Source organism: Corvus brachyrhynchos, unplaced genomic scaffold (genome assembly GCF_000691975.1).
Source record: "Corvus brachyrhynchos isolate BGI_N302 unplaced genomic scaffold, ASM69197v1 scaffold114, whole genome shotgun sequence".
NCBI classification, from domain to species: domain Eukaryota; kingdom Metazoa; phylum Chordata; class Aves; order Passeriformes; family Corvidae; genus Corvus; species Corvus brachyrhynchos.
This window is the reverse complement of record NW_008238337.1, coordinates 6804886-6816531: the sequence shown is the minus strand read 5'-3', so window position 1 is coordinate 6816531 and position 11646 is coordinate 6804886. Positions and strand designations below refer to the sequence as shown.

Below are 11646 nucleotides of genomic sequence, written 5' to 3'. Positions count from 1 at the left end.
CACTTTTGTTGGCTGAAATCAAGAGTGTATCAAGTACCTCCAAATCAGCTGTTGAAATGGCTGTTTTCAGGCAGTAGCAATTCCTGTGTGGCACAGGACAGTCCCCAAAACCAGCCTCCAACCCTGCTGTTAATGCCACCCTTGTGTTAGTGTGAAACTGAGGCAGAGAAAGGCTCAGATGTGCCCCGTGGCACCTGAGGAGTCCCCAGCAGAGGAGGGAACTGAGGCAGAATTCCCAGCTCCTACTTAGTGCCAAATCTTGCCTTGCTAAATCACAGGCCCAAACTTACCATACAGCCCAGTGCTGCAAGGCTGATTTGCTTGGTTAGCACTCAGCAGAGTTAATCAATAGTATGTACAGAGAAATCTGATTTTGAATTCTGTTTTATAGCACCTGTTCCGGATGAAATTCACCTCAGCTGTACCCATCTTCCACTCTTTCACATTCCCAGAGTCAGAGAGGTCAGAGGCACCAGGAATTGCACGTGTTAACCCTCTCCTTGGTCATTTATAGAGCATTCAACAACAGAACATGGGTTCAGCTTTAATACCTGGAGAAGTCTCATATTTCCTTCCCAAGCAAGTCCTTTATGAAACTCAAATATCTTGGAATGAGAAGGGTAAGTGGGGAGGAGGGCAAAAAGAGCCAAGGGCAGGAGATATCCCAGACCTTAACACAGAGTCTCTTAATGCAATTAATTTCCATAGCCACACTCCTGTCTGCTGATACAATGAGTTCAATTGACGTGGCAAAGGTCACCCAGTGCATCTGATGTTCACTAAGATTAGAAACCCGGACCTGACAAGATAACCACAACACATGATGAATGATTTGGATGTCGTGCAACGCTTGAATGTGTTCCTTCTTGAATTCACTTACTTTATTCTGTTGGATAAACAGAGAGTGTTATGCTCAGAAACACTGCAAAACCAGTCTGGTAAGATATCAAACTACACAAGGTCTGAACATCCGTAACTGGCTTGATAAGCTACAAAACAGCTTCCACCCAAGACACTTTTATTCCTACAGCTGATGGCTGCAGACAGCAGAGGGAAAGACAGCCACTGATCAGGAATGAACAAACTGAGTGCAGTTAGCCAGGAACAACAGGAGACCACCTCACACTTCTGAAATGCACAGAACCTACATGAGTGCTGCTCCTGTTCAAAGCATCACCATCTGCCAGCTTCATAAAACTTCTCCAGACTTTTCTTCTTCCCAACTATGCCTCACTACCTGAAACTTTGTGCCAGTCATTAGAACTTAATTTCTGTGAAGCCGTTGTCATGCAAGCATTTGGCGTTTTGTGGGACACAGATAAAAGCAGACAGCATGCTGAAGGGATGGGAATTTTTGCCTCCAGAAGAATGGGACTTACAAGGTTTCATATCCTTGCATGTATATTCAAGCCAGTTTCCCAAGACTCGTGGTTTGTGGAAGGGGTCTTAAAACTATCCTATTGCTACTCTATTTCCCTAGGATGGTCTTATTCCGCTCTTCAAACTGCAGATCAGATGCCAGTGTGTCACACATGGGGAACAATGGACAGCACATGCCACAAAGAGTTTGCAGCCCACATGTTACTACCCCAGGCCTTCCAAAAACTCCTTCAATGTGCTCTGTAACACCCCTGACCATGGTACTGCCACCCTGCTGGAGCCAAGACCAGGCATCCCACGTGCATCAAAGTTTACAGTGTGGATAAATACAGAGCTGTGGTGTGAATGTGGTCCAATTCTCATTTCAGAGGCTCATCTGATTGTGCTTCTGGCATCACTTCAGCCTGAGGCACACGTGAGGGACCTCCAGCTTTGTACCCTGCTGCTGCTCTAATCCCTGTGCCCCAGGAGGGGAAGCATGGTACAGAAAGTAGGAGGGGAGGGGGAGACAGTGCCTGTGATGGCACACAAAGAAAAGCAGATCACAGTGAACTGCCTGAATTAGAAATCACAGAAGTTATTTTATATTCATCTACCAGAGAGAATTTTATATCTAGCCTATACAATATGCTAAACACTTATCAAAGAACATTTAGAGAGATGAAACTCTTTGCATTTCCTAAAAGACTGCTTTTCGTTTATTATGTTTAAAGAAAAGCAAACAAACATGTGAGGATAGGACGATGAAAAATTAGAAAAGATAGCCTGGGGGATGAGAGGAAAAGGCTCTCAACAACTGAGTAGCAGCCCTTGCTGGTTCTATGCACAGCTGAAGCCAATCCCTTGAAAAGGAGAGTTTTGACTCTTAAGTGGTCAGCACCTCTTGCAACATATTTCCTAATCAGCGGGTATTTATGGTCGATATTTTATATTTCCAATTTCCCCCTAAGGGCTCCTGAGAAAGCAGCACACCTGCCAACCTTTTCAGCTGGGCCAATAATTGCCAATTTGCTCTTTGCCTTAGTATATCACTCAATTTAGCCCTGGCTGTGCCCTGCATACATCCTCATTCATCTCTGTGCCCCCATGACAATTAGAGTGTTAGCTTCAGCTAACTAGGGCAACTATTCTACTAGGGTTGGAAGACAATTATTAGTCTATTTTCCCATCTTGTGGCAACAAAATTGAGAATCCATGACAATTACATTCAGCAATTCTGCACTCTGCCGCCTGTTCCCCCTCCTTGCCCCCACCTTCCGAATATTTCAAATTATCACAGCTCTACTACCACATTCAAATTTTCCATGTTCACAGGGAGTGAGGCTTCTATTTAAATGATAATGAGGGACGATCCATTCAATTTAGTGAGGGAGAAAATCCATTAAAAAGCAGGCAGTTTTTAAGCTGATGGGTCAAGAAAAAGATAAAAACCCTTTTTTCAAGCCATTATACAAGGCTCTGTGTGGATTTTTGGACTGTTCAGGACATCAGAAAAGATTAGGACAATTATGGAACATGGGGAAAACCAAAACAAAATGCCCAAGCTTTCCACTTTTACTTGGGTCAACACAACAAAATAGCAGTATGGCTTATCTGGCTCTTAACTCTCTGGCAACTTCCAATTACCTCACTCTGAAAGACAGCAGAGGAAAATCCCATTTTGGAAAAAGGCTGTTGACTCTGTTTTGGTTGTAGAAGACTTAAGAGTACATGTGTAAGAGGCATATCAGCTTTGCAGTAGTTTTTAAGGGAATTTTACATCAACACTGGGAACATAAAATGTGGCAGATTCCCATTCCCTCTTCGCACCACAAAGCCTGGGCTAAAATATCACTGGTTTTCTGCTCTGAAGTTTCATCATCCCAAAGAAGAGCCCAGCCTCAACAAATCAAACCTCTGCAGCCAGAGATGATTTCACTAGATCATAATAAGCATTTTTTCCCCCCAATGACCCATAATAAATGGCACTTGGTGTAATGTCTGGAAAGACTTACTATACAAGCCAGACAATTACTGTCTCACTATGAAATTGTATCATTCTCTCCCCACAGAATTTTCATTCGTGGCAAGGAAGGAGCAAGATGCTCTGGGTTTTGTTATGGATGAACCAATGGCTGTGTGTGTGTGTGTGTGTGCACAACATAATCAATCATTTGCCTCAGTTTTCTTTAGAGTGCAATTATTTCACGACAGACCAGGCCACCTCTTGACTTCACGGTCCATTAGAGACTAATGACATGCATTAATGTAAATAAAGAACAACTTGCTGGCATCCCATTGAACAAGTCACCTCAAGAAACAAATGGCACAGAGGGGCTGAGCTGTTCAGAACAGCACCTCTGAAATGGGGATCCACAATGAAGCTGGAGGAAGGACTCAGCGCTCCTAAGGTGGCACCGCTACAGCCGACACTTCGATGCACACATTTCCCACCACACCTGCTGTGTGCTGCCCTACAGCAGCCAGACCTGTCACCTCCTGCCTCATTTACTCCATTGTTCACCCCAGTTAATGGGGAAAGGCGTAGGAGGGAAAGGCAGCACAAAAAGCAGTCCTGAAGGCCAAATGCACCGAGGAACAGCAGGAGAGTGAGAAACAGCCCAGGTGCCTCCTGCTGCAGAGCATCCATCTGCTAGGGCACCGCCGGGTGCTAGAGCCTTGGTTTGTAAGCACCAACCTCCAGGAAACACAGTCCCTGCCTTCCCTGGACACACTGACTGCCCTGTGGTCCTGATCCTGAGGACATGCAAGGAGTCGTGCCAATCCAGTGGCACACCAGCTATTTAAACAGCGTGCTGGGACATACAGCTCCAGAGCCAAAAGGGACCAGGCATGGCGGGACAGAAAATCCTGCAGGAATCGACACTCAGTAGCATGTTGTTGTCTCCTCTCCCTTTCCCTGCTCCCTCTCAAAGTAAGAGAGCCAGTCTGCCTCCTTATCCCTTTGCACAGAAACGGGGAAAACCGTCTGATTGCACCCACGGGACTTCCTAAGACTTTCAGACAGTCGCTAAATAGGCTACAGAACATGTACCAGTACGCGAGGCAGCGTTATATGTAATTAAAGCTAAATTGCACTCATCAAATAATGAACGAAGAGCATTCCGTGATTCATGAACCTTACTTTTCAAACTGTTTAATTACTAATTTGGAAAATTCTCATTTGCAATGGGTCGCCAGGTCACGAGAGCAGCTTCAGCAAAGCTCTGAAGTGTGCCCCGGCCTCCAGGCACTGCCCAAGCATCTCCGCTGACTAAAAGAGAACAGAGTGCCTATTTCCCACTGAATTTCACTGGCTGCTGAACAGGCTTTGAAGATTTTTGCAGGAATTAGGCACTAAGAGTCAATTCCTACAGGCTCAGCCTGCAACTTTGGGGGCAAAGGGAAAGGAGGAGAAATACTGGAAGTGCATCAGCTTAACAAGAAAAGTCTCCAAGACCACTTAACGCTTTGACCTAAGCTAATGGCTAAACTGGAATATGTTATTCCTTTCCTGCAGCCCCACATTACAGTGCAGCTCCCAGGCACTCCTGCTCATGCACCTGTCAGGAGTGGCCAAGGGGAGGGGAGGCGGAGAATCGCATCGATGTATGTGTATATAAAATTACCATCATTATTGACTAATAACACAGCCAAAGACGGCCCACAGCAAGGGGATTTGTCCCGGCCCCCCCCCGGCTGCCTGGCCCCACTGCGGCGCGTGGGCTCGCAATCCTGGAAGCAGATCACAGGACACGTTATTTTTCTCTTCCTCCCACTGCGTCGGCTGTTTACAGCGCCCCATTCACACTCCAAACATGTAGAGAGAATTTTCCCTCGTCACATTTTCCTGTCAGAGCTGTCAAGCTGAATCCCGCTTTAATCTGCCAAAAGCACTTTTCTGCTGACATTTTTAATAAATACTTTCAGCTTTTAAACACATTTGTGGGAGCCATTTTTTCCCCTTTTTCTCCCTTTTCCTCCTGTAGAATGGGCTCTGAAAGCCTTAATAGCAAATACATTACACTTATCAAAGGCTTTCCCCCCCTCTTCCTTTTGCATCCTGAAGCGGAGGTAGTGTTTTCAATTTTAAAGCTAAATTAACTGTCCAATTGAATTTAGCTGGTGTGAGCCGTTTTCTGTGACAGGTTTTAGTTATGAAGCATATTTTACATTAATAGAACTCAACATGAAAACCGCTCGCTCTGGGATTTCTGTGGCTTGCCATTGAAATGGCAAATTTAATATTTCAGACATGCTCGTGCCAGCGTTTGATTATTGTTCTTCATTTAAATCTCTCCTAACGGGAAAGGTCCTAATTAGTAAAAAATCATGTTTTAATGAAGGCGAAATGCTAATTGCTAACACAAAAAGCCTTCATATAAAATTATCCCAGCACTGCCATTGATTTCTTGGTGACTCAAAAGCCCATTTGTGTGTTTACACACTAAGGCACCGTTTGCTTTTGTTTTATCATAACATTTCACTCAACGTACCATCGAATTTCCTGAGAGAAAGACAGCTTTCCCCCAAAACCCTCTCACATCTTGGCAGCAGGAAGCGTAAAATTAGATGAACTAACTTTGCACCCAAACTATGTGATTACGTGCAGCAGCTAAACCCAAAGATGCTGTAAAAAGCTTTTTAACACAACTTCTTTGAAAAAACAAAACAAAACATCAAGCCATTTTTCCCCAAGGAATAACAATTCCATTTTGTTTTCCCATCTCTGATCTTTCGCTTATCATATTATTTGCACCATGATTATAGTGTTTGCAAGGCAGCTCAACCACTTATGCCGTAACACTCAATCATGACATAAAAAAAAGTTATTACACAGTGACCTCTGGATGCCAACATTTGTTCAGCAAGATTTATGAAAAGCCATGTCAGCAGCGGGAATTGCTGCAATGAAGCGATGCTTTCTCCTGAATGGTACTTACATCACTGAGACGGTCCCTTGAGCTGCTCCGCTGAGAGCTTGTGGCCTCCCTGATGCTGTCTTCCTCGCTATTTCTGCCACTTCTGCTTGTAGGGACCTTCATCTAGAGGGAGAAGAAGGAGGGGGAAAAAGGAGATTTTCAAGCACTGCTCTGCCACCTGTTCCCGAGGTTGCCGACAGCAGTTTAGTCAACGTTTCACTCCTACACCCACGCCACCATGGAAAGGCTGGAATGCATTGGGGCTTCTCTGCAGTTGTGCTTGACCACGTGTGTCCACGCTCCTTTTCATTAACATGAGAGGGAAGGTGCTTTTGGCACTCCTGGAAGCAGGCAAGGCTGTGCCAAAGTCCTCAGGCCTGACATGAGGGGGAAGCGGACAGACAAACCTCCTTCACTCTGCTCCCAGCACACCTCAGCTGTGACACTGCTGTTGCTGCCTGACCCACCAGCCAGAGACGTGCCCTGGGGCCACCCCAGTGTCTGCACTGAGGTGATGATGGCCACTGAGGGCCACTGGCCTGAAACAACTTGCTTGAGACACCACACAAAGGTTGAAGTAGAGCAGGTTTAACTCCTACAGCCAAGGCTGGTGCTTTAACGGCTAAATCATCCCACTCCCTTCACCTGAAGTTGTGCTTGTGTTTGCATAGAAGTGAGAGAGCCAATGTTTGAAATCACAGTAACCTTCCTCTTACATCTGCAAAGAGTGTTACAGGGGGAGGAGAGGGGTAGGATAGATGTCATTCACAGCTTCATTCCTGGGCTCATTTACTAACAAATTATTCTGCTAATTCCCTCATAAAATATTAGGTGGAAAGAAGTGTTTAATTTATTAATAGGTTCTATTCATATCAGTTTGGTTCCATTTAAATTACACTATTTAAAATGTCGGCTTGTACAAATTGGTATTTTTAATGGCAATAAAATCCCTTTGTTTCTTGCTGTCCTGTTACACGGCAGTGCTGGCAGCCAGCAGGGTTTGCTTGTGGTGCTGATGTAACCCCTGCAGCCCTGCCCCTGTGGCACTGGGCATGGCAGCCTGAGCACTGAGAGCACTGATCACTGCACTCCATGGACATTGGAGAGTGCTGCCAGCTAAGTGCCCCACAGTCTATTAATATTTTAATGCAATTTTCAGGGTACTGTATGGACAATGAGCTCTAGTTCTCATCCAGAGTACACAGCCCTGTGGGGGCTTGGGTAGCAGAAGACAGGAAAAGTAACATGCTCAGTAAATTTCTGATTTATGTCCTTGCTCTGCATGCCTTTCTGCCACCTTACACCTCACCAATACACTTTCTTCTGCAGGATAAGACTTGCAGACACATCTAAGAGATAGAAATGAAAATTTTTTCGTGGCCACCTTATCACACAACCACCACTCTCAGTACAGTGCCCTGTCTCACTCCTTGCACACCGCAACACCTTTCCAATACGTTGCCCACCTGCAAACTTCTACCAAGACCAGTATTTCATATTTGCTCCTATGTCAAAATGTTCGAAAGCACAGCACAGCAACGAGAAGCAATCCCTGCTGGGATCTGCTAGAAGCATTTCCAACAACAGTGAGCTTGCATTTGCAACTACCAGCACCACGTATCAAGGCAAGAAATCATCCACTTGAAGTTCATGATGTTCAATCCATATTGTCTGTTGCCTTAATAAATGGGTCAACAACATCAAAACCAGAAATCTAACTATACTACAATACTGGCCATAAACCATCAAATTTTTAATTAAATTTGGTAAGAGTTTTTTTCCTAAATACATTAAATGATTGTCATTCACTATTTTATTCTTTTTTTGGTCTTTATTAAGCAATTATTACTTCAGCTATCCGATTATCTTGCCTAGGATTGATGCCAAGCCAATAAGACAAATGGTAATATCCCATTAATTACAGCCTTTCATAACACTGGCATGCCAGCTTTTTTCTGTCAGCTGTGTCTTTCCACACTTACTCAAAACCCAACTCCACTGGTTTCTAGTCATCAGCCAGTTCTTCTGAAACCCTTGGATGTAAAGTATCTGACCTGCCAATTTCAATCCTTCCAGACACAGCAGGTGCTTTGTTTCTCCTTGAAATAGGAACCACTTAACCATTACAGGGCAGAATTACAATTTCCCTAACACAGTACAGAAATGCCCATTGAATTCTGCAGCTTTCTGATTTCTGATCCATAACCTTCCCCCTCCCACCTAGGAACACATCAAAGCCTGTCAAAATTATTACGCTTCTGACCTAAACAACTCCTAGACAGCTGCAAATTAAAGTAAAAATAAATTATGCCATTCCAAATCCTTTCACCTTCCCAAGTGCAAATGGTTGCTAGAATTAATTCAAAAGGACTAAACTGCCAGCTGTTTAAAGTTAGCACAGACTCACCCAACCTGTTACCAGACTGGAACCTTTTGCTGCTTTTCTTGAGTTACAGTCAGCTCCAAACACCACCTGTTTCTTTTCTCCAAATTTCATTAAAGGAAAACTACACCTACACACACAGTAACAAATTGAGACAATTTGACCTGACAAGGTCTTGCACGGGCAAGCAAATTAGAAGCATCACTGCTGCCATTAACCTTTCCAAGTAAATATCAATTATTAAACTTGCTGCACTACCTCTGTCCCCAGTTTGCTGCTGTGAATTAAGAGGGTCATCAGCCTTTTTGACAGATCTTGTTCATTTACACCTGCTGCCTGCCAGCAGGGGAGCCCGCACACCCGCAGCCCCAGTGCTCAGCCAAGCTGCCTTAATTCATCAGTAATTACCCTAATGAGCTGCATGCAGGACCCAACGAGGAGGACAAGTTGTTCTGCTAAATGGATGCATTGGTTTCACGGGCACTCTCGGCAGACCTGGGTATTAGCAAACTGGTCTAAAGCTTCTTACCTAAAGTTGCCACTGGCTCAAGCTGCTTGATTTCTAGCGATTTTCTCTGGGTGTTTTTGCTTGAGTTCCAGAAATTCTTCCTGACCACTTTCCCTGACTGAATTTTACTATAAAAACCAGTATTCCTCTCCCTTGGAAGAAGACATTACTGTTCCAGAGTCCACAAAGTTGGGGTGGGCCAGAGGCCAGGTGGGCTCCTGGCCCCACTCCCAGATGTCATCTCCACCTCAGCACAGATCCAAACAACCAACTCCCCAAATTCACAGGCAAAACACACTATGCCCTCTCATACAACACATTGCCAGGGACTTCCAGAGGCATTAGTGCAACACCAGCCACCAGGATTAAACACCTCAGGTAGATGAACCAAATATCCCACCTAAAACTTGAGCAGCCCATATTGATGGTCCAGAGTATTTCCACACAGTGGCAATGTCCTTCAGCAGCCAGAATTACATATGCAATTGAACCTTACAGGCTGTTCTCACCCAAAATCAAACCCTTTTGAGACACACATTGTGTCTCCCCTTCCCTCTGCATTACCCACTGAGAGCACCCAGCTCCTTGAGCAAAACCAGTCCTGTGGATGGGTTTGCCCTGTTTGAGGCAGGACTAACCCAAACTGCCTTCCAGACTGGAACTGGAGGGTTCCAGCCAGTGTAACAAAGCCAAAACAGAGACTGGGGAACAGCAGGAAGGAGTGTGTGGGCCAAACCCGAATGTGTTTGATCAAGTTGCCCTTAGGTCTGCTCAAAGTGTTTTGGGAGCCATCTGACGAACAAAATGCCTCAAAATAACCCTGATGCCCAAAGCTCTGCAGAGAGGGGCTTGGAAAGGTGCCTCTCAGCCTTGTCTCCTGAGGGCTGGAGGTGGGAGGGAATCTTGTCTTAGACATAGGCTGACTACTGTGTCACTTCAGGAGAGCAAAGCTGGAACAAAATAAAAAGGCTCAAGGGGACAACTGAAGCTATTTGGTAATTTATCTCTTCCAAACCCTAAGACAGCAAGACATTAATGTCCATACATACGAACTGAAATAGGTGCTGAAGTTTTACTCCAGCAGTGCCTGTTTCATCGCTGAAGTTAAGGGAATTCTCCAAAACCATTAATTAAACCCAAAGCTGCTTAAAAACCAGACCAAAGCAGTCTCCTGCAAGATAAATAACACCCCAGACCCACCACACACCGCAGAGCAAAGCTGGTGGCAGGCAATCCTGGCTCTCTGCAGTAGCTGCAGTCCAGCTTTCACCAGGAACGACAGATTTGTGTTTGAGAACATGGAAGAGACCGTTTCCAGCTCGGTAGGAGCAGGCCAAGGCTGCAGACGGGGCTGGCTTGGCAGGGAAGGACCGGGGGTAGGCACAGAGGGTTTGTAAGGCCATGATCAATTTGCATTCTGCAGGTGCTCACAGACAGTCCCAAGCCATGTTCGGAGCCAAGAATTATGAACCTTGCGCTGTTGGACATCATGTAGCATGATTAAATATCATAACTCATCCTGGTAATAACTCCAGCTCTGCTATCCTGGAATGCTGTTGCCTTTCTGTCTCTCCCATCCAGCTTCCCCCTCCCTACTTCTTCCTGTGGGGTGGGGGTGGAGGAATATATGAATGGGCAGAATGGGTCTTGTTTCCCTAAAAGGGCTTTTTCATTACCACTATGTTGGCTCTCAGCCCCTGCTTTTTAATCATAATAGATCAGCCTGCTCTCCATTTACTTAAGCTTTTCCGATGTCAGAGGAAAGCACGTTTTTATTTGGCACACCTATTTTCACATCATGGGCACGCTGCCCCTGCTCATTATTAATAAATACACTTCGATTTATCACAAGCTCCATTTGAGTGCCACGGGGAGCCTGGGGCAAAAGGAGACAAATTCTTTTCTTAAGTTGTTCTGAAAGGTGCTGGGCTCCCCGACCCTCACCCCCATTAACCCAGCACAGCTAGTGCGCTCCTACTGGGAGCTCCACGGCCTGTGCAGCGGCAAACTCGGACTGATCTTGTGCCATCTCAATATATTTGTTCATTATCTTGCGCACACACAGAAGCATTTGGAAATGTACTCGGGGCACAGGCCAAATTGAATCATCTGCCTTCATTTTCCACACGATCTGAAGCTACAGCTGCTACAACAGGCTGTGGGATTTTTATTTTCCTTCCTTAACAGGTTTTTTTCTCGCTCTTAAAGCCACAGCAGTCTCATTTTAAAGCCCTTGCTGTTGCTTGGGTTTGTATGTGTTTTGTACAAAATGGGTCTTGCGTACACACAGGGTGGGAAAAGAAATTCCCAGCAACCTCTCTCTGCGCAGTTCTGAAGGAAAGACAGAAAGCAAAAGCCTCAGGGAGAGACATAATTAAAATATTCATCTCAGAGATGCCTGTTCTGGTGGCTCAGATGGGTCTATTAATTCACTAATCCTGTCACCTCTGCCAGTGGACAGGCACCAGCAGGAA

General features: G+C 45.2%; 1 protein-coding gene across 16 annotated transcripts in view; it reads right to left on the bottom strand.

The window, feature by feature from the left end:
• The window catches only part of FBRSL1 (fibrosin like 1), a 374043-nt gene that overhangs the window by 280950 nt on the left and 81447 nt on the right, over window positions 1-11646 (bottom strand). For 13 of the 16 annotated variants that reach the window (XM_017734940.1, XM_017734929.1, XM_017734930.1 and 10 more), the window contains exon 2: window positions 6303-6404. The exons of the other annotated variants lie outside the window; for them this stretch is intronic. In XM_017734940.1, the coding sequence (XP_017590429.1) occupies window positions 6303-6404 (102 nt within the window). The remainder of the gene's footprint in view (window positions 1-6302; window positions 6405-11646) is intronic. 16 annotated transcript variants of the gene reach the window in all.